At 43.2% G+C, this 26,480-nt stretch overlaps 2 protein-coding genes across 26 annotated transcripts in view; one reads left to right on the plus strand and one right to left on the minus strand.

Annotated features, from left to right (window-relative positions):
• Positions 1–13,084, plus strand: part of ITGB3BP (integrin subunit beta 3 binding protein) — a 71,980-nt gene extending 58,896 nt beyond the window's left edge. For 3 of the 11 annotated variants that reach the window (XM_070591886.1, XM_070591884.1, XM_070591889.1), the window contains 3 exons: positions 1,142–1,172; positions 5,351–5,401; positions 10,313–11,253. In XM_070591886.1, the coding sequence (XP_070447987.1) occupies positions 1,142–1,172; positions 5,351–5,375 (56 nt within the window). In that variant the 3' untranslated portion in view covers positions 5,376–5,401; positions 10,313–11,253. Of the gene's footprint in view, positions 1–1,141; positions 1,173–5,350; positions 5,402–5,568; positions 5,667–10,312 lie in introns of all 11 variants that reach the window. The other 8 variants (XM_070591887.1, XM_070591885.1, XM_070591890.1 and 5 more) reach the window with 6 other exon arrangements.
• The window catches only part of ALG6 (ALG6 alpha-1,3-glucosyltransferase), a 72,478-nt gene that overhangs the window by 8,178 nt on the left and 37,820 nt on the right, over positions 1–26,480 (minus strand). For 6 of the 15 annotated variants that reach the window (XM_070591874.1, XM_070591875.1, XM_070591872.1 and 3 more), the window contains 3 exons: positions 20,740–20,808; positions 20,412–20,610; positions 13,387–14,540 (listed from right to left, as the gene is read on the minus strand). In XM_070591874.1, coding sequence (XP_070447975.1) covers positions 14,343–14,540; positions 20,412–20,610; positions 20,740–20,808 — 466 coding nt within the window. In that variant the 3' untranslated portion in view covers positions 13,387–14,342. The other 9 variants (XM_070591877.1, XM_070591879.1, XM_070591876.1 and 6 more) reach the window with 3 other exon arrangements.

Below are 26,480 nucleotides of genomic sequence, written 5' to 3' on the forward strand. Positions count from 1 at the left end.
CGGGATCTCTAACAAGCCAGCGCTGAGGCTGCAGTGGACGTGCTGGGGTTCCCTGCTGGTCAGTTCCCAAGGCCAGCTGGGTCGTGGTTGGCAGCAGCCGTGGCAGGAGGCCTCCGAAGCTCAGGTGGCAGGGCGCTGGGCAGGCTTCCTGAGCTAGTCAGTTGAGCAGCTGACCTCCGTTGTAATCCCAAGAATGTAAGAAGAGGAAGGTGGCTCTTTCTGAGAAAAGGCTTGCTTCTCCTCTCTCCTGTGCTCCGACCTTGACTGTCATGTGTAGCTGGGTTTCAGACCTCTCCTAACTCGACAAGTTTTAGAGGATCCTAATGGGAAATCGGAATGTGTATTGTTTCCCAACTAGAGGAAATCTTTCTTCTATATATTCTATACCGATGGTGTGATTTTCTTCTTTAATCTGTAATTTCCTAGAACTAATTACAATTAGGCTTTACTTAGTTCGCTTTTGCCAACGGTTTTGAGAAATGAGGAAGGAAAAATTGTAGAACAAATAAGTGAATTGTCACTGTTAATAATTAATGGAAAAAAATTTGCAAAAATGTTGTTTCCTTCCCTAAACATTCATGAAGACATTAAAGTTATATTCCTTGTGTTAAAAGTCATCTCCTTTCAGTTACCGTTGTGTGTTTGTGCATGATCAGCCTTACAACCATTGTCTAGTATTTTAGGCATTGAAACTGACTGCCCATTACCAGGTTTTCCCTAAAGACTGAGTGTGTGTTCCTGCCTGTGGGAGACTGTGCCACTAAATCATGTTTCAGAGTTTCTAATAAGCATTGATAGTTTGGTGGTTTAACCGAGTTAAGATGTATAAAATATATAACATCTGTATATTGAGTGCTGTGTATTAGCATATACTGTATATATTAGAATATGTGAGTTGTCTTCCGTTGCTGTTTCTTGGCAAGATCTGCATTAGGTCTTTGTATTTCCTGAGGTGTTCAGATCTTCATTAGCTTTCAACTAATTTTTTAAAAGTAATGTTGCCTGAAAAATAGATTGAAGCTTATTTTCTTTATAATTTGAGTTGGAGCTATATATTTTTACTGAGTCCTTTTCCCTCCTCTTTCTCTGGTTCCTAATATGTGTACTTTTAATTTTTGATGTGGGTTTTTTTTTGTTAAAGATGATGCACACCAACACATGCGTATGTATAGGTAGGTTTTTTAATTGCTAAGCTAATAACTTTCACCTGCTTCTATTCATACATTCATTTTAAGAGGACTTTGCTAATTTTTTTGACATCTCAAACTAATTTGCTTTATGTTTCTTATTTGGGGATGAAGCCTTCAGCTTTTTATAGAAATTTCAACTTTACTCTTTTACTGTCCTGTTACCTAGAATTGTTTACACTTTAAAATGTTTTGGGAATCTTCATAATCTTAGAAATTATATAATATAAAAGTCAGCCCTATAATATGCATTAGATTTGTTTTGTTAGGTAATTATGAAAATGAGAAGAAACAAATTACTTGTTGCACTGTCAAAAGAGTGTCCTTCAGATTCTTTTTCCTTTCCTTCAAATTCTTATAAAATTGTCCCAGAACAGTTGAGGCAGACAGTCCCAGGAGAGTTCCAGCAGTGATGCTGTCGGGCCCCCTGTCCTCTCTTCTGTGTGTTTCCTCACTTCAGTGCTGGTTTGCTCAGCGTCAGCTGCGGTCTTCATCACAGGCAGGGAGAGTTTTAAATGACTAGACATCTGACACACATTCTTAAGGCTTTCTATAACTTACTCAAGGGAAATTTAAAACATACACAATAACATGAAAAGGTACACTGGGATTTTCATAATTTTCAGGAGAACTTGCAAATCAGGGAATGCCTTGGTGGAGAGTGTGAATAAGAGAGGATCTCTTCTGCCACGTACAGATTTCTTAAACAAAGGAAAGCTTTTTTCTTCAGTTACTTAGGAAGTAAGCCTAACTTCACTTTTCTTAATAATATTGGCTTTATGACTATTAGAAAAATCATGAAATGAAAGGTTCCTTTTCAGTTAGATTTGGATGTGAATTTTCATAATTATTTTTAATTTGTTATGCTGAAGATTTAAAACATATGATCATTCAATGGGTTGATACAGATGGAATGTCACATTATCATCACATGGTAAGGCATGAAATTTATTTATTTTACATAATCAACCTCTTCTTAAAACAACTTGATACAAATATTCCTGAGTCAATAGATGGCATTATATAGTACTTAGTATTTTCATTTTTTCTAGAGATATTAGAAAATACCATCATTGTTTGTCTATGACTAGTACTTCCAGTAAACAAAATGTTTTTGAAAAGAATGTAAGCAAATTGTAGAGCACTTGCCAAGATATGAAATCTAGACACTTAGCTTCAGTCCAAAACATATTTTATCTGTTTTGAGAATAATTGTGTAGGTTGCAGTATGCATATTTTAAATGAAATGCAACCATCTGAACTTCACATTGTTCAAAAAAGTTGAGTGTTTCAGCTGTTTGTCGTATAAAATATTTCAGAATTTCTAGCTGTGGCCTTAAAAAGAAAAGCACAAACTATAATGTTCCTATTTTCTTTAGCTAATGTTCTTACATTGTAAAATTCATCTTGATTATAGGATTTTAAAGTTTTCAAATTCTTGGACTTCAGGGCAAATCTGAAACTCCGTCTGTTCTAAGACTATAAAATGGTGTGATATTGCCTTTTCATTCTAACCACCCACTGAAGTATTTTTTAACTTAAAACTATGTTGTTCTTTGCCCACTCAGTCTTGAAAAAGGATTCATCAGATCAGCTAAATAATCCAAGAAGACTACTACCCTTTAGTTTTTTCTGTTATATCTTAACATTAGTATCTTTTTTCAAATAAATACTTCAGTTTTAAAAGCACAGAGGTTTGAAGTTTAGACATGATGAGTTTTAGGAGAAACAACCAAAATTTCCCCTTATACTTTAACATTCTTGGCTTATCTGGAGATAAAAAATAAAGAATTAGTTTTGGGGACACAAATAGACATTGACGTACACCTGTAGTCCTCAGCCCTCCATGAGGACCTGCCGTCGCGGACACAGTCCCTGGGGCTGCCTGTCCTGGTGACGCGGATGCTCTTGTTGTACACTGTTCATCACTGTTTGGGCATACATTTCAACTGCTTACTAGGGACTTGGCTAGGATTTAAGGCAAAACAAACTGGTTTATTACTGTTCAAAGCCTTTTGAATAATTTCTTCCATGATTTAAATTTTTTTATACTTTATTAGAAGTATGATGATTTTTATCTTTTAAATAATCAGTAAAAAAAAAACCACTTTAAACCATAGATTTGAACTCCCTTAATAGCAATTACGTGTCTAAGAGGTGTAAATAACTTCCCATCAGACATTACAAATATCCAGGTGCTCTGTATGTGCTGATGACAACAAAATTGAAACGAAAGACTGTAATAATTCTGACTGGTTTTCTCTGCAGAAGATATTGATTATTTGTGTGTGGTGAGAGATTTGGAAAATTCAATTAAAGGAGTTGTGCAAAGGTTTCATAAATTTTCCTTCTACAGCGTGTACACAGACATTGCTGCGTATTAAATCAATGCAGCACTTCACTATATATTTTCTTTGAAACATAAAAATAAATAACATTTAAACAGTTCTGCTTACTACAGAAACAAATTTTATTTTCTGTGAAGCATTTAGTCATGTGCTATCACTGACTCATACACATTTGCCAGCTGCAACAAATTTTATAGACATTTTCTCCAGAGACATAGCTCACATACTATGAATTTTTAAATGAGCAAATGGTGAAGAAGGGATGTCAGCAATATAAAAATTGATCAGCTAAAAGATAAAAGCATAAGTAAAGAGATTTGTATGGTAGTCTTAATAGGTTTTATTAAATAAAAATACTATAAAAAGACAGTAATGAACAGACTGAAGACTAACTGTTCTTGAGGTGGAAAAAAATTATTCTGGCACATTTAGTAGAAATTGGTTTTATGTCACCTGACAGGTGAACGTTGTTTTTTCCATTTTAACTCTTAGTCGGAAAAGCCCCTCAAAAAAGAGCTAGATAAATGCTCTAAGTGGTTTGCATGTTTTAAACACATATATATCACAATAAAGATAGATGTTTATAGTTATGTAGCTAATTACACAGTTGAAAGCAAGACTTGTGGAATAAGTAAATATTAGGTGACCTTTCCTCTGGCTCAGACCTCAGATAGGAGGAATCCACCTTGCTTATACCACAGGCCTCAGCCCTCTGGATCGCTCTCTGCTGCCTCTCTCCCTGGATGGCTTTCTTCCTTCTCTGTCTGCCAGACTCCTTCCTGCTCATTCCCTAAGGTCAGCCTCGGGTGTCACGACCTCTGCGAGGCTCTCCCCAGCTCGCCCAGGCAAAGCGGAACTGCTTCATCCCCAAGGCTCCTCCACCCCTTGCCTGAATGTGCGTACGTGTGCCGTGTAGGAGTGGCGTTGCGGGTGGTGACCATCTGGGTACAGGGCCTCCTGGGCCAGCAGACAGTCTCCTCTCTCCCTGCAGCCTAGAGCCTGGTGTGGAAGCTGGAGAGAAGGTTCCCAGGGCATGTGCGTGAGGGAATAAAACAAATGGGCCCTCGAAGGATGTTCTAAAGGAATTATTTAAATATTTTCAAATACTTGTACGTTGCTATCTTCTTACATGGCTTGTTTAGTTAATATTTGTTTGAGTGCCTACTGTGGGCCAGGCAGTGTTCCAGCGTTGAGGAAACCCTATGAACCAGACCAGCATAGCCCACCCTCAGGATTATAGAATCTAGCACAGAAGACAAATAATTATGATAGAGCATAAGCATATGTTATAATAATAAATTTCTTGACAGTTTTCATCCTAAATTATTTTATTTATTTATTTTTTTTTTGGTGAGGAAAATTGGCCCTGAACTAATATCTGTTGCCAATCTTTGTCCTTTTTTTGCTTGAGGAAGATTGGCCCTGAGCTAACAACTATGCCAGTCTTCCTCTAGTTTGTATGTGGGTCACCACCACAGCATGGCTTGATGAGCGGTTTATGGGTTCGTGCCCAGGATCTGAGCCTGCAAATCCTGGGCCACTGAAGCAGAGCATGCAGACTTAACCACTGCACCACCACGCTGGCTCCCATCCTAAATCTTTGTAATGTACATTCTGAAACAGAATCAGGCAAATTGGTGGGATGTTGAGATGATAATTTATAGCCCCAAAACTGCTATTTATAATGTAAAATAAAACTTTATGTTTAGGTTCTTTATTTTAATTTCATTTTGATTCAACATTTATTCTGCATCATACACTGTGACCACTTACTTTAATCTGTTTTCTGAAAAAAGTCTGTTTTCTTTCATATAGAGTTACGTCATCTCGACAGCTATGAATTCCTGAAAGCCATTTTAAACTGAGGTACTATTTCACCTTTCTAATTAAGTTGAGCCTTGCTAAATTTCAGTTTTTTCACATGGAAAAATTGTATTGACCAAATTTGGTGCTGTCTGTCTATAAAGAAACTAGGGACATGAGCTTTGGAGCTTCAGTTGAAATTCTATTTAATCTGTTCTTTTAAACAATAGGAGGGCAGTCTGACAAGATCTGTGAGTTAGACGCTGACAGAGAAGAACACTGTTGAGCCGGCCCGCCAGCTTCAGACTCAGAGAGGGCGTATTTTTACGTGGGTATAAAGAGGGTCCTTAATTGAGCTACTTTAGATAAACAGCTGACTAGATCCTGACAGCTGGGTTATAGTTTCTATACAGCACGCCTGACCAAACAAGATATAAGTCTCTGAATTTGTAAATGTGCTGAATTGAGTAAATAATTACATATTAATTAGGCGCACCTTCAAAACAGTTCCTGTGGCTTCAGCCATACAAGTAAAAATGCTGTCTTTCTCAATCGCTTATTGTAATGTGTGAGCTGGAAGCGTGAGTCATGGTGGATAGTCGTGCTCGGGGCCCCTGGAACTGATGGGTCACACGAAGAACCAGCCCAACCCAGACTTAGTGGCATCAGTAGTGAGGTTCTCAGAAGCTAACCAGATGTTGCTTGCTGTCTCTTAGAAGAAAATTAATACAAAACGAAAGAATTCTATTCTATCCTGAAAATACATTTCTTTGGAAATGGTATCTCAAATGATTAATATTAGCTTCCCAACAGACCAGCTGTTCTTAAAATATTTGCAAAGCATCTTCTATAGAAAATTGTGTCCCTTTCGTTCATTAAAATGTTCTGTTGTACACAGCACATGGTAGCTGGTAGTAGTAGCGCGTGTTTACGGAGCACGTTCAGAGTGCCTGTGCTTGGTACACACCGCGTTACGTGGAGTAGACACAGTTGTCATCTTTATTTTATAGGTGAGGAAACTGAGGCACAAAGAGGTTGAGTCCCTGTCTCAGAATCACCTAGGAGAGGGAGCCGGGGGGCTAACCTGAGTGTCTGGCGCCAGGCTCTGCCCCGCCCGCTCCCTGCAGCATCAGCAGCGCCAGGCCTCCCCCGGCCGAGGTGTTGGAGCCCGTCCGGAGGAAGGAGAGCGCGCGTGCACTCCCACGCACACGTTCGTCCATGGGAGCGGCACACAGTTTAGGAAGTTTCTGACCCGCGGGGCTCCAACAGACAAGTGCAGGGGGCAATGGTGAATAGTACTCGCAGGTCCACACCATCGGTGCCTGACAGTCTCGGTAGGGATGTTTTGAGGAACTTAGAGTACTGAGGATAGCTTCGTGTTCAAGAATTCCAGTAAAGGGCGTCACGTGTTAGCAGTGTTCTTCAAGTCTTCAATTTGAATAACACTTTCAAGAAACTTGAGAGAATTAAGGTTGGCACCGGTCAGCGTCCGGTAGTGGGAAGCAGCGCAGAGGAAGCCCGGCTTCCCTCGGAGGCGCGTCCCGGCTTCTTTGACTGCGCTGTCTCTCCCGGCGGGCACTTTCTTCGTGGTCTCATCCCCTCCCTTGACTTCAGTTCTCGCCTTGGGGCAGTAGTTTCCAGATCTATTTGTGCCCCTCCCCCCGAGCTGTAAACCGACAATCTCCGCTGCCAAACATTGTCCCCCAAGTATGCTGGTTTCATCATTTCCCCCCAAAATTGTTTTTCATTTGACCTTTCTAGGGATTAACATTCATCCAGGGATAAGGCTCAAAACCTCAAAATTCTGTCTTTTTGTCTCCACACCCAAACTGCCCCCAGGTCACATCGCTTTGAAAGACGTGCCCTTCCCTCTCCACGCCCGGCGCTAGTTACTCCCTCACTGCCGCTCATCCAATGACTGGCGTCTCCACTGGGACCGGCCTTCCTGCCCCTTCCCTACAGCGGTCCTGTGTGACAGATTGTGCTTTAGAGGGGCTCTCTCCACGGTGTTCCCATCGCAGCTTCCCTTCGTCTGCCCTGTGCCTCCGCCACTCCAGATCACTTGCCGTTCTGCAGATGCATTCCTCAGAAAGTGCCTTCCTCATTTCCTTTCTTTGTCCTTGTCTCCTCGGCTTGGCGAACCTTTTCCCCCATCAGCATCAACGTTTTGCCACTTCACAACCTGCTTCTAACGCACCCACAGTGGGCTTCCTCGGATCAGGCTCTTCCACCTTCTCCCGTTGCTCTTCCTTTGTGCGTGTGTCGTAGCTGCCCGAGGGGTGTGACTAAGGAGGGTATTAAGCTCCCTGATTTTGTCCTCTGACAATCCTAGTGCTCCTGACACCACTGCATCCAGGTTCTCCGTCTGCACATCACCTCCTGCACTCACTTCTGTGACCCGTATTGTTCAGTGGGGGCACCGCCCCACACAAATTCACTCCCAGAGCCTTTAAGAGGCAAAGCCTCTGTAAAATAATGTTGGAATAAGAGAGACTGTGAGTAGGGGAGACAGCAACCCATAGGCCACAGATAATACGAAGACCAGCCAAAGGGGAGGGGAGAGAAGAAGCATGGTTCTGGCTAATGTTTGCAGGGGATACTGGGATACTTCATCTAGAAACAACATGGGAAAATCACTTGGTTAACAAAAGTGTAAACAGAGCACTGGGCATAATGTCAACCTGTTGAAACCTAGTAATCAAGCTAAGGACACAAGATTTCTATTATATACATGAAACAAAAATAATACAAGACAAGCTATGACAGTGGGGGACAAGTTCAGACCCTTCTTCCTTCCAGGGTTCTGGCCAATAGCAAGTACAGAAAAGGATTATGATTCCAGTGAGGATCAAAGTGTTCACTCGCGTAGTGGTGGAATGATAACCTCTGACATGGCGGGCCCTCTGGTAGCGGCTCGGGGTAACTAATGTGCATTGTCCCTAAGGCAGAGGTGGAACCTGCTCTCTCCTGCTTTGAATTGAAATCTTGAACTCCGTGTGCTCTGCTGAACCTGAGCAGAAAGCTGGACCTTTGAAATAGACCCCAGGCCCATGTGCCTCTACAGTGCGAGGACCACAGACCCGCCTCTGGGCTTGGTTGCAGGCGAGGGAGAGAGAATGGGCTGGTCTCCTTACGTGAGATCATGAAGCACAAAGGCCGTTGCACTTGTGAGCAGACAGTGAAAGGGAGCCAGATAGTGGGGAGGGCGCTGTGAAAGAACAGGGACAGGTCCCACTGCGGGAGGACATGGCGGTGTTCTGGACTTTGTCACTCTTCAGGGGCGTGGAGAGTGAGCGCGGTGGCAGCAGTTCCTTCCTCTTCAGACTGGGGAGTTGACCTTCCTCTCTAAAAGCCCAAGGAAGAATGCGAGGAGTGTAGGAGCACGATGGACGTCCGTCACCTCAGGAGGGAGCCATCACGTCATTATTAAGGGCTCATGACCTTAACGTCAGTTCAAGTGTGTCCACTTTGCGGGAGCTCTGACAGGCCCCCAGACCCTACAGATGGAAGCTTAGCACTTTCCTAGGAAGCTAGAATTTGAAGACAGGTAACTTTGATGGTCTGTGTCGACATACTCGGCAGAGAGAACAACATGAACAAAAGGCAGGAAGCAGAACGACTGAAGGGGCTCCGGCCACGTGGTCAGCACTGCTGACCTCCAGCCTCGTCAGTTCAGATTCACTCGTTAGGCAGAAGGGCACCGGCGGAGAAGATCAGGGAAGTAACAACCCAAAACACGTTAGAAGCAATACAGCTGCCATGGGAAGGGTGGACCCCGTCACAGTCCTGCTCAGGAACTGCACCTGTGTCCCAGTCGCCTTTCGCCGTGTTCTGAGACGTCATCTCCGGAGCCAGTGTGGCGGTGGAGACAGCAGACCGCGCTCCCTGCCCTGGGGCTGGGCGGGACATCACAGTGAGCAAAGCTTGTTTTTTGCTGGCTCCTGAATTTAGCCTCAGAGTCTTTCTCAACTCAGTTCTCCCAGCAGCTGTGATTAGTTGGTGAAACCCCTCTGCAGGGCCTGGCGCTGTAACAGAGGACGGGATCTGGACTAGATGCCCAGCACCAGCTCCACTACCTGCTCAGCTGACTGGCTGCAATTATCAAATGGGACCGACAGTACTTACTGTGTGGGATTATACAAAATAATTAGCTTAATTACTGCCTCCCCATAGTCACTAGTTAACAAATGGTAGTCTTCCTTTCCTCTCTGGTATGGTTGCTTCTGATGACTCGGTGTCAGTAACCAGTAAGGACACTGAGGGAACACTTGCGTGCTTAAAATCTTCTCTAGGAACTCAGGCCAGACTCAAACGAGAGCTGGCAAAAGTTGGCTGCAGGGTGGCAACCTGTCTTCTCCTGGAGCAGAACAACATACGTGGACTCTCGTGACTAGGGGACCACAGGGGCCTACCATGCATTGCTTCTTCCCAGGTGCCCGTGTAAGCAAGGAAGGGGTGCTTCAGGAGGGCTCCGTCCCCCTGCCCTGTGAGAACATGTGCCATCATCGCCAAGGGCCGCTTTCCTCAAAGGCGTCCTCTCTCACGAGGGTCCTAAGGCCAGACAGACGAGAACTTCTACCACCACCCAGTCCCGGGGGACTCTGAGGAGGAGTGTCAGTGAAGACTGTCTCTCTTGGGGGGGCAGCTGTTGGAGGAGACACCTGCTAGAAGGCCCTTCAGGCATGTAGGTTTCGTGTCTCCGTGGGCCATGTTGGGGTTCTGCGGCTCCCTCAGATCTCAAGATCTGTCTTCGCGTGGAGTGGAGCGTGCTGTGCTGGAGTAGTCATGGTGACAATTGTTTGTGGGGGTGAGTCTTGCGTAGAAGCGCAGATAAGCAAATGAGAGATTACCAGCGTCTAAACGCGGTACCAAGTTACACAGTAAATGGGTTGGAATAATTTCTTATGTATGAGATGTATGTTAAGTTGGAAACTAATTCTTGATGGTTTAATAATCCTCTTTTATATCCTACAGGCATTTAGAAGAAATGCACCCACTATGAACAACTCCTGCATCTGCCTGATCGCATTGAAAGGAACAGAAGAAATGTCTGTAATTAATCTGCCCAGTAAATACCAGATCATAGCACTAGGCAGGTGCATGTCTAGATAAAATTTCTTGCAGCTAATTTAAACTTTCTACACACACCAGTAGGTAATCTCAGTGTAAATAATCCATTTCTTCTTGACCCTCTCCTGTGGAAGAGGCTCCTGACTCTCTCTGTGCCGCACACGCCTGTCCTGGAGCCTTTGTGGAGACTTGGTCAGGCGCTGACGCCCTGGCGCCTGGGCAGGCTGAATGCTTTAAAGCCCAGGATAAAGCTGATGCTGGGAGCGTTAGGTACCAGTCTGCCCATTTAAAGCCCCAGATGTGTATTGCGCATTATTTAGACTCTGCTTTAAATTTTTAAAAATGTATGTAGAAGTTCATTGTGTAGCCGCTATCTCAGGAATGAGGGTTTTTAGACTCTAGTTATTCCTATGCTCATAGGGAGAAAGTATTTTCAAAGTTAAAATTTTCACATCTCCTTTTGTAAACTATTGGAATACGTTTTTCAGTACAGACATTTAAACTGAACTACACAGACTACTGAACTTAAAGAAAAGACCTTTCTTATGGGGCTGTATGTGATCCTCTCCAGATTATTTTGAAGCATTAATTTCTATTTTGCTATGGTGTTTTGTATCATCATGCTTGTGCTGTCAGAAAATAAAGGGCAGAGGAAATTACAGAATGTGTTATAACTTGATAACATGGTTTTTTAAAACTTCTATACTTTTCTTTGACTGTTTATACAGGGAAAAAATGCTACTCCCTCAGTACTTGCGTTGTCGACAAAATTTATAAGATGTGACCGTGTCATTTAATTCACTGTAACATGAAAATAAAAATACTATATAAAAATCTGAAACAAAGTTTAACAAATTAAGGTTGAAAATACCTAATTTTCCATTTAGAGAACTTTCAGATTCACTTCTTAAAATGAAAATGATTTTTAAAAAACTTAATTTGAATGACATAGATACTAAACAGTAACCCAGTTAACAGTTAAACCTCCTTGCCTTCACTAATGATTTTATTGGTATTATTTAAATAAGACTTTTAAGATAACCTGCAGAATATTAATACTTTATGATACAGTTCTTACAGTAGGACAACTCAAAAGCATAATTCCTTTCAGTTCTAGCATTGAAAACTAACCTTAGAATGTAAGCCAAAACATACAAAGAAACCTGCATCAGTCAGGAAATAGGTTAAGGAGTAGATTGTTCTATATGTAATCCAAGTTATGGAGCTATGTGCTTAATGCTATTAAATTGGTTACCGTATGTTTGCCCTCTTGATCTACTAAGCTTTTGCCTTGCAGAACAGCTGGGTCTGCTAAGAATCATTTCCCAGTTCTCCTCACTGTAGATCAGATGACTCTCGCTTTATCACCCTTGGAGGCCACATGAAGGACAAAGCAGAAAGATCCACACACAAAACTAATGTTTATGTGGGGCGGGGAGGGCACGGCAGAAGCGGGGGATACCCTAACCCTGATCTTCCAATGAACATCGCAGAAGAGACCAATTGAGACTTGAAGCCGTTGTGTTACTCCAGCCATTATTTCGTCGCGTCCTATCCATCTCTCCCGCCTTCTCTAGAACAGAGCGGCCCCGCTGGCTGCCGTGACTTTTGTAAATGTTTCCCTCACTCAGCTGTGGTTTATCATTTGGACAGAATGCTACATCGGGGATTTTCCTCCCCTCCCTAAGGCCCGGAGGGAAAGTGACTGCTGTATGCCTCATATCTGATACATGAGCATACACCCTACTCTCTTCATTTTAAGAAGCAAACCTGAGTTTATTGACAAGAGAAAACTGCATTTCTCAGAAACCGCCTTCCCTCTAAAATGAACTTAAAAATAACTTAGAAGCATTCATTTTTTGACAGGTATAATTGTGAACAAAGTGAGAAATTTTTAATATCTTTGCATAACCTAAATCTCATTATATTAAAACATTCCTATAATCCTGAGTGTAGCTGAGAGAAGTACTTTGGAATTGCCTGTTTCTGTGATCATAACTCGTCGCTGGACATTTTTTTGTATTTTGGAACCTAATCCCTCAGAGTTCAAAGTGGACTCTTCTGAAACTGGTTTCTAATAGCTACAAGAGACACTTATATTTGCTACAGTCTCTGTAAAAGCTGCAGTGTCACTCAGTGTGATTAGATTAAAACATCTGGAAAATGTGCTTTCACTTGCAGAATTTACCTATATCTTGAATGAGTGCATTCCTTTTACTGTTTATGTAATACTTTTATTTACAAATAACGTTTCTCTATTCCAGTTATTTAGAAGTTAGAACTTCCTAATCATTGGGTTAAATTGGCACCCTGTGTTCAACACGAGTATGCTATTACAAAAAATAAAACAGTAAGACTATCCCAGCGAGCCAGGATGCTGACAGCTGGGCCCAGCGATTACAGATGGTGGCCGTGGACACCAGTGTTCCTGCTGATTCGGCAGCGACTCAAGGCTGCGTTTCTGTGCTGACCTGCCCTTTGAGTCTTTATGCACATTTGCTTTGAGAAAGAAATACTTCTTGAGTTTTTGCTTTGTCTAAACCCACTTCCTTTATCAAGCTTAGAAACACATACCTTCCTGCATCAGCATGTCACTGTCCATGTCTAGAACCAAATTATCTTTGTGTGTGTCTATGTTCGGCTTGCGTTGTTTTAAAATAAATATATATACCACCATTTAGTTAATATGCTTTAATGGCCATCTTATGAAACAAATATATTCATTAAGAAGATAGGTTGAGAGGAGGGCCCGGTGGCAGAGTGGTTAAGTGTACGTCCTGCTTTGGCGGCCCGGGGTTTGCCAGTTTGAATCCTGGGTGCGGACATGGCACCTCTTGGCACACCATGCTGTGGTAGGCGTCCCACATATAAAGTACAGGAAGATGGGCACGGATGTTAGCTCAGGGCCAGTTTTCCTCAGCAAAAGAGGAGGATTGGCAGATGTTAGCTCAGTGCTAATCTTCCTCAAAAAAAAAAGGTTGATGGGAAAATGTTTTATTTTTATTACAGAGACTAAATAAACAGTACATGAAAAAGTACAACGTGGATATAATACATCATTTTTACCCATTGAATACTATAGTAAAGATGGGCTTGTGTGAATACAGAGCGATACAGTATCCATAGGGCCAAGTTAACATGGAGCATGACATGACTCAATGGCAACTTTGAACCAGGTCATAACACAAAAGAACAGAAGGATGAAATTCTGCATAAAGCCATCTAACAGGACGATCCTGGAAGTTTAGAAGGAGTGATCATGAGTAAGGAAGAAGACTTCATTCAAACTATTCAGATTTAAATTCAGGAAAATTCATTGTTTAATTGCATTCAAGTAAATCAGGATTCTTGGAAATAAATAAGAACATGGTTTAATCTCTCTGCCTTGTTAAAAAGAAACTCAAATTTGCACATGTAATAAGGCATGTTCAAACTTACGTGGTTTAAATTGCCTTCGCAGTAATTAAAAAGATTATCACAAATTTAATCCCTGAGATACAGTAGCTAAAGAATGAAGTACACATTTCTTGCATTCTAAAATGTAGGGAAAACCAAATTTGAATACCAAAATTAGTGATCTTCTTTAAAAAGACAGAGCTAAATTCTCCCAGTAAGCTCACTGTATTTGCAGGTTTTTTTCAAGACAACAACTTAGAGTATATTTCCTAAGTAAACACTGTATTAAGGACATTTTTCTCTTATTTTCGCACTTGAATAACTGTGAATATTAATAAAATGACAATATCTCTTGACCACTCAATAGAAATAAAAGTCTCCCTTGGCTTTGGTCCCATATACATTTATTTTGCATAGGCAACAGTGACTTGTCACCATCTCTTATATAAGTCCATGATTCTCAAAATGATGATTTACACACAGCAAAAGTTCACAAAACCTTTTAGCACTGTTAACGTTTTCACATTTGCGGACAGAGCTAGTGGATTTTCTTCTGATTTCTTCCATCTTTGGAATCCCACATGACTATAATGTTAAAGTAGACCAAGAAGAACAGGAAGTTCAAGCAGGACACCGAACTCACCAGTACAGAAAATAAGTCCGGCAGTTTCTGAGGAGGATCCAGTGTGACAGTCATCAGGGTCAAAAGGACCATAGTGATTACTGAGATGATAAACTATAAGGGGAAAAAAAGGATTCATGAGTAGTATAAAAGACGAGATTGCGATGTACTGGTCACACTGACTTATAGCTGTAAATGGGCAGAGCTGCAGGCGAGGGTCAGGGGTCCACTTTCTTCCACTGGTGGATCTCAGCTGAGGCCGCGTGTTAGAACCAGCTGGGGAGGTTAGAAATCTCAATGCCCAGGCCACACCCCAGACCAGGTAAATCGTTCCTGGGGAGGGCCTCAGCGCTTCTGAAAGCTCTCCAAAGCCGGACAGCCTGTCCCATCCTTCATACACCAGGCGCTGAGGAAAGGAGGTGGGAGAGATCCCACTGCCAGGCAGCGTCAGGCAGCATGCTCCAGGGCCTGTGTCCCTGCAGCATATAAAATTCTAAGCTAACCTACAAGTCCATCTATGGAAGTTTTCCATGCCATATGGAAAATTCCATTTCATGCTCACTGAAAGCTTTCAATGAGCTAACCTCGCAGTAAAGCATGGTGGGGCAAATGAGAGAAAACGCAGTCCTCTGGCCTCAGAGTTTTCCATTTAATCAGGGAAATGCACAAGCTAGTTAAAATCACAAAGTCACATTTTATTAAATGCCAAAATGAACAGTAACAATAATGATCGCATTTATCGTCACTGTGTAGCTGCTGGTGTCTTCTGAGACCAGCCCACTGTCCGCAGTGATGGAAACGTTCTCTCTCTGTGCAGTCCAGAAGAGGAGCTGCCAACCACGTGTGGCTCCTGAGCATTTGAAATGCCTGCTGCGACTGAGGAGCTGGATTTTTAATTTTATTTTACTATATTTAAATATCCACATGTGTCCAGTGGCTACCGGACTGGACAGTTTAGCTCCAGACTGTGAGCCTCTTTAAGACAAGGACCAGCCAGAGCTTACGCATTAGACCCGCCCCCACCCCAGTACAGAGGTGCACAGAAGCTGCTTCAGTGAATGTGGAAAGCGAGCAGTGAGAAGGAAGTCAGTGACTTTCATGAAGGAGGGGACGTCACAGGAACCCTGCAAGATGCTTTCACTGCTGTACTATGGCAGGACTGGTAAGACCTGGAGAGACAGTGCCAGATGGCAGAGTGGGAAGGACAGGAGCCAGAAAGGCTCCCAAACGTGAAATCAGGCTGCAAGTGTCCTCCAGAGGGAAAGTCCCCGAGTCAGACCTTGTGGGGAGTGAAAATTTCTGAAGTGAAATCAAAAGTTTTAAACTTAAGAAATATGAGACTGACTGAAATGTCCTAATCTTGAATCAGTGTTGAGACAAGCTAAAATTCCTCTGCAAACTCCAGCTTTACCCCACTTGTCTGCTCCTATTTAGGGCAAAGTTTCCCAGAAGAGTGGCCTGTAACCTGCATCCAGTTCTCCTCCCATTCCCCCATGAGCCCCCACCAGTCAGGCTTTCACCCCAGTCACTCCAACAAAACTGCCCTGTATGATGGCCTCCACTGTGCTAAATCCAACGGTCAGTTCTTACTGCCTCACTTGATCTCAGCAGCATTTGAAGAAGCACGTGACTCCCATCACCTTGAAACACTCCCTTCACTTGGCTTCCATGGCCCCATACTCGCCTGGTTTCCTCCCAGCTCACTGGTTAATCCTCCCATGTCCTCTTCCTCTGCGCACTGTAGTATTGCATGGCTGAGAGCTCAGTCTTCTTAATCCATACTCTCCCCTTTGGTGAGCTCATCCAGTGACGTGACTTTAATTCCAGTCTATATGCTGAAGACTCAAATTACCATCTCCAGCCTGGACCTCTCCCCTAACACCAGACTCATATAGCCAAGTGCTCCTTAATATCTCGAATTGGATATCTAAGAATCTAAAACCTGAAAAACATATAAGCTATCCTCAGTAAGATTAATAACTGATTTCTCATCAGAAAACATGGAGGGCCCAAGGCAGTGGGATGGATGACATTCAAATTGCTGAAAGAAAAAGACAATTCTGTTTCTAGGAAAAATACCCTTCAAAATTGAAGGAGAAATTAACATAAAACAAAGTCAATATATTTGAAAATACCAAAATAATACAAAGTATGTCCTCCAAACACATTGGAATTAAACTAGAAAACAAAAACAGGAAGAAATCTGGGAAATCCCCAAATATTTGGAAACTGAACAAAAAATTTCTAAATAATTCATGAACCAAAGAAGATAGCACAATGGAAATGGACTATATTTCTAAGTTAAAAAACATATATATGTCAAAATTTATGGAATGGAATGCTGCTTGAACATGGCACAGGGGGATTTGTAGGTTTGAATGCCTATATAAAAATGGAAAAAGGTTTCAAATCAATCACCTGACCTTGAGCTTTAAGAAATTAGAGTAAACCAAACCTAAAGCAAGCATGAGAAAAGGTATCATAAAATTAGAGCCAAAATCAATGAAATAGAAAACATAAAAACAATAGAGAAGAATCACTGATCAAAAGTTGGTTCTGTAGAAATATCGATGAAACCAACAAACTTTACCTAGACAGACCAAGGAAGAGAGAAAGCACAAATTCCCCAAATCAGGAGTGAGAAGAGGCCAGCATTCCTTACCAAACCTAAAAATGAAGGATGGTGAGAGATGCTGTGAACAACTGTGTGCCAACAAATGATGTAACAGAGGAAATGGACAAGTTAGAAAGACACATCTGAAACCGTCTCAAGCAATACAGAAAGTCTGAATAGACCTTAACAAGTAAAGAGATTGAATTAATCATTTTTAAACTCCCTCAAAGAGAGGCCCAGGCCCAGACGGCATCACTGGTGAATCAAAGCTGATGTTTACAGAAGAATTAACAGTCCTTCACAAACTCTTCCAAAAAGTAGGAAGGGAATAGCTCCCCAACTCATTCCATAAGGCAAGTGTTGACCCTCACACCAGAACAAGACAAAGACATCACCAGAAAAGAAAACTGCAGACCCTTAGGAATATAGGTGCAAAAGTCATCTACAAAATACTGGCAAACCCAAGCCAGGGGCGTATAAAAAGGATCACACGTCATGATCAAGGGGGACTCAGCCCAAGAATGCAAGATTAGTTCAACATCCGAAGAGCAGTCAGTGTAATACAGCATATTAATAGAATGAAGGGAAAACACGTGACCGTATCATTAGACACTGGAAAAGCATTTGACAAAATCCAACACCTTTTCGTGATAAAAATATTCACAAACTAGGAATAAAAGAGAACTTCCTAACCGAATAAAGGCCACCTAAAAACACCCCACCGCTATCGTCATAGTTAACAATGAAAGACTGGATGCTCTCCCTCTAAAATCAGGAAGAAGAGAAGATGTCCGCTCTTGCCACTTGTATTCAACATTGTACTGGAGGTTCCAGCCAGGATAATGAGGCAAGAAAAAGAAAGAAAAGGCATCCAGATTGGAAAGGAAGAAGAACTATCCTGACTTGCAGATGACATGATCTTATATATAGAAAATCAGAAGGAATCCACTAAAACAGCACAGAATACAAGTTCAATATAAAAAAAATCAGTTTTATCTGTATATAGTAGCAATGAACATTATGAAAATGAAATTAAGAAAACAATTCCAGGGCCAGCCCTGGTGGCCTAGTGGTTAAGTTCAGTGCGCTCCGCTTTGGCGGCCTGGGTTCAATTCCCAGGCGCAGACCTACACCACTCATCAGTGGCCATGCTGTGGCGGGGACCCATATACAAAAAGAGGAAGATTGGCACAGATGTTAGCTCAGGGCAAATCTTCCTCAGCAAAAAAAAAAATTTCCATTTACAAAAGCAACATACAGAATAAAATACCTAGAAATAAATTTAACAAAAGAAATACAAGACTTGTACGCTGAAAACTACAGAACATTGTTAAAGGAAATTAAAGAATAAGTAAATGGAAATGTATCCTATGTTTGCAGGTTTGGAAGACTAAATCTTAAGATAGCAATACTCCACAAATTGATATATAGATTGAAAGCAACCGCTATCAAAATTTTTGGAGAAATTTCCAAGCTAAGCCTAAAAGTAATATGGAAATACAAGGGACATATACAATAGCTAAAACAATCAACAATCTTGAAAAGGAAGAACAAAGTTGGAAGACTTAGATTTTCAATTTCAAAACTAACTACAAAGCTACAGTAACCAAGCAGTGGTACCAACATAAGGAGAGACATCATGGATCAGTGGAACAGAACTGAAGGTCCAGAAACAAACCCTTACATGTAGGATGGGTGATTTTCAACCAGGGTGCCAACACAGTTCACTAGTGCTGGAAAAGTGAATAAAGCTGAACTCCTCCTCACACCATCCACAAAAATTAACTCAAAATGAATCAGTGACCGAAAGAAAGGAACTAAAACCATACAGCTCTTAAAAGAAAACATGAGTAAATCTTCATGACCTTTGGTTACATACGGTTTCTTAGATATGACACTAAAAGCACAAGCAACAAAAGAAAAAACAGATATATTAGACTTCATAAAACTCTTATGCTGCAAAAGATACCATCAAGACAGTGAAAGAGCAAGCGACAGAATGGGAGAAGACCTTTGCAAGTCCTCTAATAAGGGACCTGTATCAAGAATGTATAAAGAACTCTTACAACTCAAAAATAAACAGACAACCCAATTCAAAGTGGGCAAAGCATGTGAACAGGCATTTCTCCAAAGAGATACACAAATGGCCAATAGGCACGTAAAAAGATGCTCAACATCATTACTAACCAGGGAGATGCAAATCAAACCACCAAGAGATGCCATTTCACACCCACTGGGATGGGTGGAATAGAAAGATACCAAATGCTGTCGAGACACTGGGCCCTCATATACTGCTGGTGGGAAGGCAGAATCCTGGAGCATTTTGGAAAACAGTTTGGCAATCTCTTAAAATGTTAAACAGAATCACCACTTGTAGGAATACACTCAAGGGAAATGAAAACCCACGTGCACTGATAAACTTGTAACCAATCTGCACAGCAGCATTACTCAGGACAGCCAAAAGGTGGAAGCAGCCTAACGGCCATCTACTGATGATGAATGGGTGAACAAAGTGCCCTATACCCGTATAATGGAAATATAATTGGCAATAAAAAAGGACTGAACTACTGATACACGCCACAACACGGGTGAAGCTCAAAAACACACTAAGGGAAAAAGCCAGTCACAAAAGACCACATTTCGTATGATTCCATGTAACAGAACCCCACAAAATTCCTACGTTGAAGCCCTACCCACAGTGCCACTACGTTTGGGGATAGAAATCTGGGGGAGGGTAAATTAAGGTTAAATGACGTCATAAGGGTGAGGCCCTTATCTGATAGTACTGGTGTCCTCCTAAGAAGAGGAAGAGACACACAAAAGACCACTGTCTAACACGCACACGAAGAGAGGCCTGTGAGGACGCAGCCAGATGGCCGGCAAGCCGGGAGGAGCGGCCTCAGCAGACGCCAGCGCTGACGGCACCTGATCTCGGACTTCTGGCCTCCAGACTGCGAGAAGGTACATGTCTGTTGCTTCAAGCCACCGGCCGTGGTACTTTGCTGAGGCAGCCCCAGCAGACTAACACACCCCATTTCTGTGAAGTGTCCAGACAGGCGAATCCACAGGCAGCAAGCAGATCAGTGGCTGTGCAAGGCTCGGGGCGGCAGGGAGGTGCAATGGGTAAGGACTGCTCATGGGTACGGGGTCTCTTTTCGGGGTGATGCAAATAATCTAAAGTTAGACCATGGTTGTACAACTTCGTGTACATATTTAAAACCGCTGAATTGCACACTTTAAATGGGTGGATGTTCTGGGCGAATTTACATGAGTTATAGCTTTAAAAAGTAATGCAAGAAAAAAGATATTGCAGTAATTTTTTAAAAACAGTGCCATGCTAAGCACCATTCCTTAAAAACTGAACAACTTACCAAATGTTGTATAATTCTGGGAAGAAATGTAAAGCGTGGGAGATGCTTCCTAACAGACACGGAAAAGGACTTCAAGCGCAGCTCTTCTTCGGAAGTCTTTTCAAATATTGAAAAGGAAGTTGCACAAGCTATAAAAAATGCCATCGTTGTCACCACTGAGGGCATTAGCAGGTCATCCTTCAAGAGAAGCGGCAGCATACTGCACAGGAAAACAGAAAACCATCATCAGAGAACTGTCGATTCAAACCGAAATCACCTTGTCAGAAAGTTTTAAATGAGTTTATAAGAACTATACTGAAAACATGATATGGAAATTAGTCTGACTCACCTAAATGTTGACACAAGCAAAAACCAAGTAGACATAAAAGGAATTTCACTTAAAACTAGGCAGACTGGTCTAAAATGACAAAGAAAAATATTTTAATCTTACAGAATATAATTTCAACTCTTATAAAAAATATAAACATTCTCTGTCTGATTTTCGGGATAACTAAAAAAACAAACAACAGCCAGCAAGGTCTCCTACGGGCTACTGACTCATTTCTTCATAGCTCTCAGTCCAAACGAGAGTCTAGACACAGCGTGTTACCTCCTCCTGACCGCTGGAGAAACACGGCTTCCAGCAGTCCATTCGTGGAGCATCTTTTCTCTGTCCTACAAACAGCAGGCTAAAGACCGGATCAGATCCACAGAGGTGAACAGTCAGAGGAAGAGCTTTTCCATGTATTTCACCCCACTTGGTACATCTGAAATGAGTTCCTGGTACCGTGGTTTTGAACCTTCTCTTTTTAAGATCCTCCGTGTGACATATTACTCAGCTGAGTTACAAAGTAAAGTTATAACAGGCAGGATCATCATCCGCCAGTGAAGAGAGGACAACAGAGGCAGAGAGCAACTGAAAAGGGAGACAGGCAGACGGGGGTGAAGAAGCAGAGGGACAAGGAGCAGGAAGAGGCTCACGGAAGCCGGACTCGAGCACTGTCCGCTTCGTGGCTGATGCTTTTCACGTCAGGATGTGTTCGCGTTGATGACAAGCACACGGCAGGGACGCAGTAAACATTATCCTCCCTTTCTGGGTCTTAACTCTTTCCTGTTCATTCATCCAGCATTCATTTACTGAACACAGCATTTGTTGAAAACATATTACGTACAAGCACAGCTCTGAAGGGAAGACACAGGTGACTGTAGCTCAGCCCTAACCTCAAGGGCCTTTACAGTCCAGCAGCAACACCCACGGCCTCCGCCTCTCCTCGCCCTTTACGCCCACCACCGGGTTCGCAACCACCCCTGGCCCCGCCGCCAGCACCAAGAAGCTGCCCCCTGCCCTCGTTTCCACAGCCTTCAAACACCTGGGCCACAGGAGGGAGACGACTCCCCGCTCCTTCCCACCTCTCCCAGCCTCCCTCTCGCCACCCAACAGCCTCCAGCGCTGCATCTTGCGTCATCAGGCCCTATCCCTATTACTGCTCATCTCTGTCACTGTCCACCAGCCATGAGGCTCGCTTCCCAAGCTCAGCTCCTCACTCACTGTCACTCTTCACGACCCTACCCCCCTTAATTCTTGGCAACTTTAACATATACAGATGTAACATTTTAACACAGAACATACACGTGGTCCTCCAACACTCTGACCTCTGCGCCGGAACTCCTCTCATCTGCAGTCGCACTCCAGACTGGGACCTCCCTGAAATCACCACTCGTCCCCTGCATGCCCACCTCTCTCCGACCTCTCGGTGCTCCAATCCAGCAGTCGTCTGACCCCACCAAGACCTTCAGTCCACTGCTCCTGCCGCCTCTGCACTTTGCTCACTCCTCTGACGTCCTCTTCTCTGCTTCACCAGCTTAAATGCTAGGGCCAGTCACTTCATACTCACTCCCATGCATTCACTCAAGCCTGAGCAAGTGAGTTACCCGTACAGGCAAAACCACGAACCTGGAAGCACCCAGCTGTCCGCCTGCGCTTACTCCAACCGCACTGAGCAACTGCTCTGGAGGAGGACATTTACCCCCGACTGTCCCACTTTAAATACATGATCATGATATTCGAGTGTTCCACAGTTACTGGACGTCACCCGAGTCTGTTCATACTCTGTGTCAACTTAGAAAAATGACTCACAACTTCTCTCTCCTCATACCCCTAAGAGCTCCACCCCACCCTTGCCTAATAACCCTGCCCTTCACTCCAGTAAGAAAACTGAAGCAAATGAAGGAGCTTCCAGGGGCCAGCCCCGTGGCCGAGTGGTTAAGTTCACGCACTCCGCTGCAGTGGCCCAGGGTTTCGCTGGTTTGGTTCCTGGGCGCAGACATGGCACCGCTCGTCAGGCCATGCTGAGGCCACGTCCCACAGGCCACAACTAGAAGGGCCCACAACTAAAAATATACAACTATGTACCGGGGGGCTTTGGGGAGAAGAAGGAAAAATAAAATCTTTAAAAAAAAGAAGGTGCTTCCACAGATGCTACCGTCACATCCACCCTCTCCCCAGCATCTGGACCAGTGTCACCTGCTCCCCCTTTTTATTAAGATGAACCATCATGCATCTGCCCAAAGCCCATTCTTCCCTTTGTGCCCCAGATCCCACCCCCTCCCTTCTGAAGGACACGGCTCCAGCGACTCTCACCTCTCCCTCCCTCGACGGACCATTCCCATGCTGTTATCCTCCTGTCTTCAGACAAACAACATCTCTCTTGACCCCACTTTCTCTACCAGTTATTGCTCTGTTTTCCTGCTCCCCTTTTCAGCAAAACTCATCTGAAGAAAATTGTCTACCTATCTCACACCATATACAAAAATTAACTCAACATAGACCAAAGACCTAAATCCACAAGAAAGAAGAGCTATATCCATAAAATTCTTAGAAGAAACATGAGGGTAAATCTTTATTAACCTTGGATTTGGCGATGGTTTGTTTGATACGACACCAAAAGCACAAGCAACAAAAGAAAGAATAGATAAACTGGACTTCATCAAAATTAAAAACTTGTACAGGGCCCAGCCCCGTGGCCGAGTGGTTAAAGTTCTGCACACTCCACTTCAGTGGCCCAGGTTCACAGGTTCAGATCCTGAGCACAGACCTGCTCCACTCACCAGCCACGCTGTGGTGGTGTCCCACATACAAAAAACCAGAGAAGACTGGCACAGATGTTAGCTCAGTGCTAATCTTCCTCAAGCAAAATAAGAGGAGGATTGGCAATGAAGGTTAGCTCAGGCAAATCTTCCTTAGCCAAAAAAGCCCAAAACTTTTGTGCATCAAAGAAGACTATCAAGAAGGTTAAGAGGGGGACCAGCCCAGTGGTGTGGTGGTTAAGTTCACACACTCTGCTTTGGTGGCCCAGGGTTCATGGATTCAGATCCCGGGTGCGGACCTACAACCACTCATCAAGCCATGCTGTGGTGGCGTCCCACATACAAAATAGGGGAAGCCTGGCACAGATGTTAGCTCAGGGTGAATTTCCCTCACCAAAAAAAAAAAAGTTTAAAATCCAAAGAATGAGAGAAAATATTTGCAAATCATGTATCTGATAAAGGTTTAACATCCAGAATATAAAGAACTCCTAAAACTGAACAACAAAAAGACAACCAGTTAAAAACTGGGCAAAGGATTTAAGTAGGCATTCCTCCAAAGAAGGTAGACATATTGCCAACAGGGACATAAAGAGATGCTCAACATCATTGTCATTAGGGAAATGCAAATCAGAACCACAGGACACAGCACTTCAGACCCACTAGGATGGCAAGAAAACAGAAAATAACAAGTGCTGACAAGGCTACGGAGAAACTAGGACCATCTGATATTACTGGTGGGAATGTAAAATGGTACAACCACCATGGAAAACAGTTTGACAGTTCCTCAGTAAGTTAAATATAGAACTCCTGTATGACCCAGAAATTCCACTCCTGGGTATAGACCCAAGAGAACTGAAAACAAGAAAAACTCACACACAAATGTTCATAGCGGCACCATCCACGAGAGCCCAAAGGTGGAAACAAGCCCAACGTCCATCAATTGGTGCAGGATAAACACTGCAGTGTCCCTCAGGCATAAAGGTGAAGTCCTGATACACGCTACCACCCAGACGAACTCTGAAACATGATGCTCAGTGGAAGTGCTCAGACACAAGCCACGCAGTCATGATTCCATTCCTATGAAATGTCCAAATGGGCAAATGCACAGACAGCAAGTGCATCAGTGGTTATGAGGACTCGCGGGAGGGGAGAAGGGCAAGTGACTGCTTGATGGGGACAGGGCTTCCTTTTGGGGTGACGAAAATGTTCTGGAAGAAGATAGTGGTGATGGTTGCACAAGATTGTGAATGTACTAATGGTGTATTCTACCACAATTAAAAGATATATATATATAATTTCTTTTTTAAAAAAGAATTCTCTATGTTGGCCTCTATTCTTCTCCTCTCACTGTTTCTTAAACCCACCCTCATCAGGCTCTTCCTGGCATCATCCACCAGCACCAGCCTTGTCACAGTCACCAGGGACTCCCATTTTGCTAAGGCAAACAATCTGTTCTCAGCCCCCATCTTATCTGACCTGTTAGCAGCATCTGATATAACTGATCACCTCGTGTCCTTTCTCTCAGCTTTTTTGAGATATAATTGACATACAACATTGTGTAAGTTTAAGGTGTGCAGTGTGATTGCTTGACGGAGGTGTAGACTGCACAATCAACAATTACCACAGCGAGGTTAGTTAACACATCCATCAACTCAGTTACCGTGTGTGTGTGTGTGTGTGTGTGTGTGTGTGTTGAAAACTTTTACAATCCACTCTCTCACAACTTTGAAGTATACAATACCTGTTAAACACTGGTAACTACAGTCCCCAAGCTGTACATTAGACCCCCAGAACTTACCCATCTTAGCACTGGAAGTCTGTACCCTTTGCCCACCTTCACCCATCGCCCCTGGCAACCACCAGGCGTTCTCTGTATCTAGAGTCAGTTTCTGTGATCAGATTCCGCATGACATTGTGTGGCCCAGGACTCAGTCCCTGGGACTCTCTTCTGTCTATACTCACTTCCTTGGTGATCGCATCCAGTCTCATGACATTAAATGTCGTCTCTACTGACAAACTATTCAATTTGTATCTCCAGCTCAGCCTCTCTCTGGACCTCCACTTATATATCCACCCAGACTCCATCTAAATGCTGACTCAGCATCCGTGCTTGGATGTCCAGAATCCAGCGCTGAACTCAGGAACCTCCCACCCTGTCCACATCTAGCCTAATCCTGCTCCTCTTGCAAGCCTCCCCATTTTGGTCAGTGGCTGTTCCATCCTTCCAGTTCCAGGCTAAAAACCACAGACACACCTTTGACCTTTCTCTTTCTCTCAGATGCTCCCTCCAAGTCATCAGGAAGCCTTCTCACCTCTTCTGCTGTCACTATCCTGGTCCCAGTCACCACCCTCTCACCTGGATTTTGGCCACAGCCTTCTAAATGCCCTCCATGTTTTCTACCCTTGCTCCATGCAGTCTGTTCTTGACCTGCAGCCAGAATGGTCCTTTTATTTTTTTTAACAGCTTTATTGAAATATAATTGACATACAAAGAACTGCATGTATTTAATATGTATAGTTTGATAAGCAGAGTGATCCTTTTAAAACATCAAATCAGATCATGCTGCTTCCTCAGAACTCTACCATGGCTCCCCATTTCCTTCAGAATAAAAGCCAGAGTTCCTAAGGTGGCCGAGATGGTCCTCTGTAATTTGCACCTGTTGCCTCTCTCCCCACTCTGGCCACACGGCCATTCTGTTGTTCACCAAACGTACTGGGCAACTCTCATCTTAGGACCCTGGCACTGGCTGTTGCCTCTGTCTAGAATGTTCCTCCCCCAGCTACACACACAGCCACCTCCTGCCTCCTCCAGTCCCCTCAGGTCTCTCCTCAGAGGCCTGCCTTGACGGCTGCATTTCAGATGCAGCCTGCACTTGCTGCCGTGCCCCCACCTCTAGTACGCCCCACTTCCTACCCTGCTTCAGTTCCCCTTGTGGCCTTTATTACCTTCTCACTCACTATTTAATTTACTATTTTTATTTAATTATCAATACCTGTCGTTGA

Source organism: Equus przewalskii, chromosome 24 (assembly GCF_037783145.1).
Source record: "Equus przewalskii isolate Varuska chromosome 24, EquPr2, whole genome shotgun sequence".
NCBI lineage: Eukaryota > Metazoa > Chordata > Mammalia > Perissodactyla > Equidae > Equus > Equus przewalskii.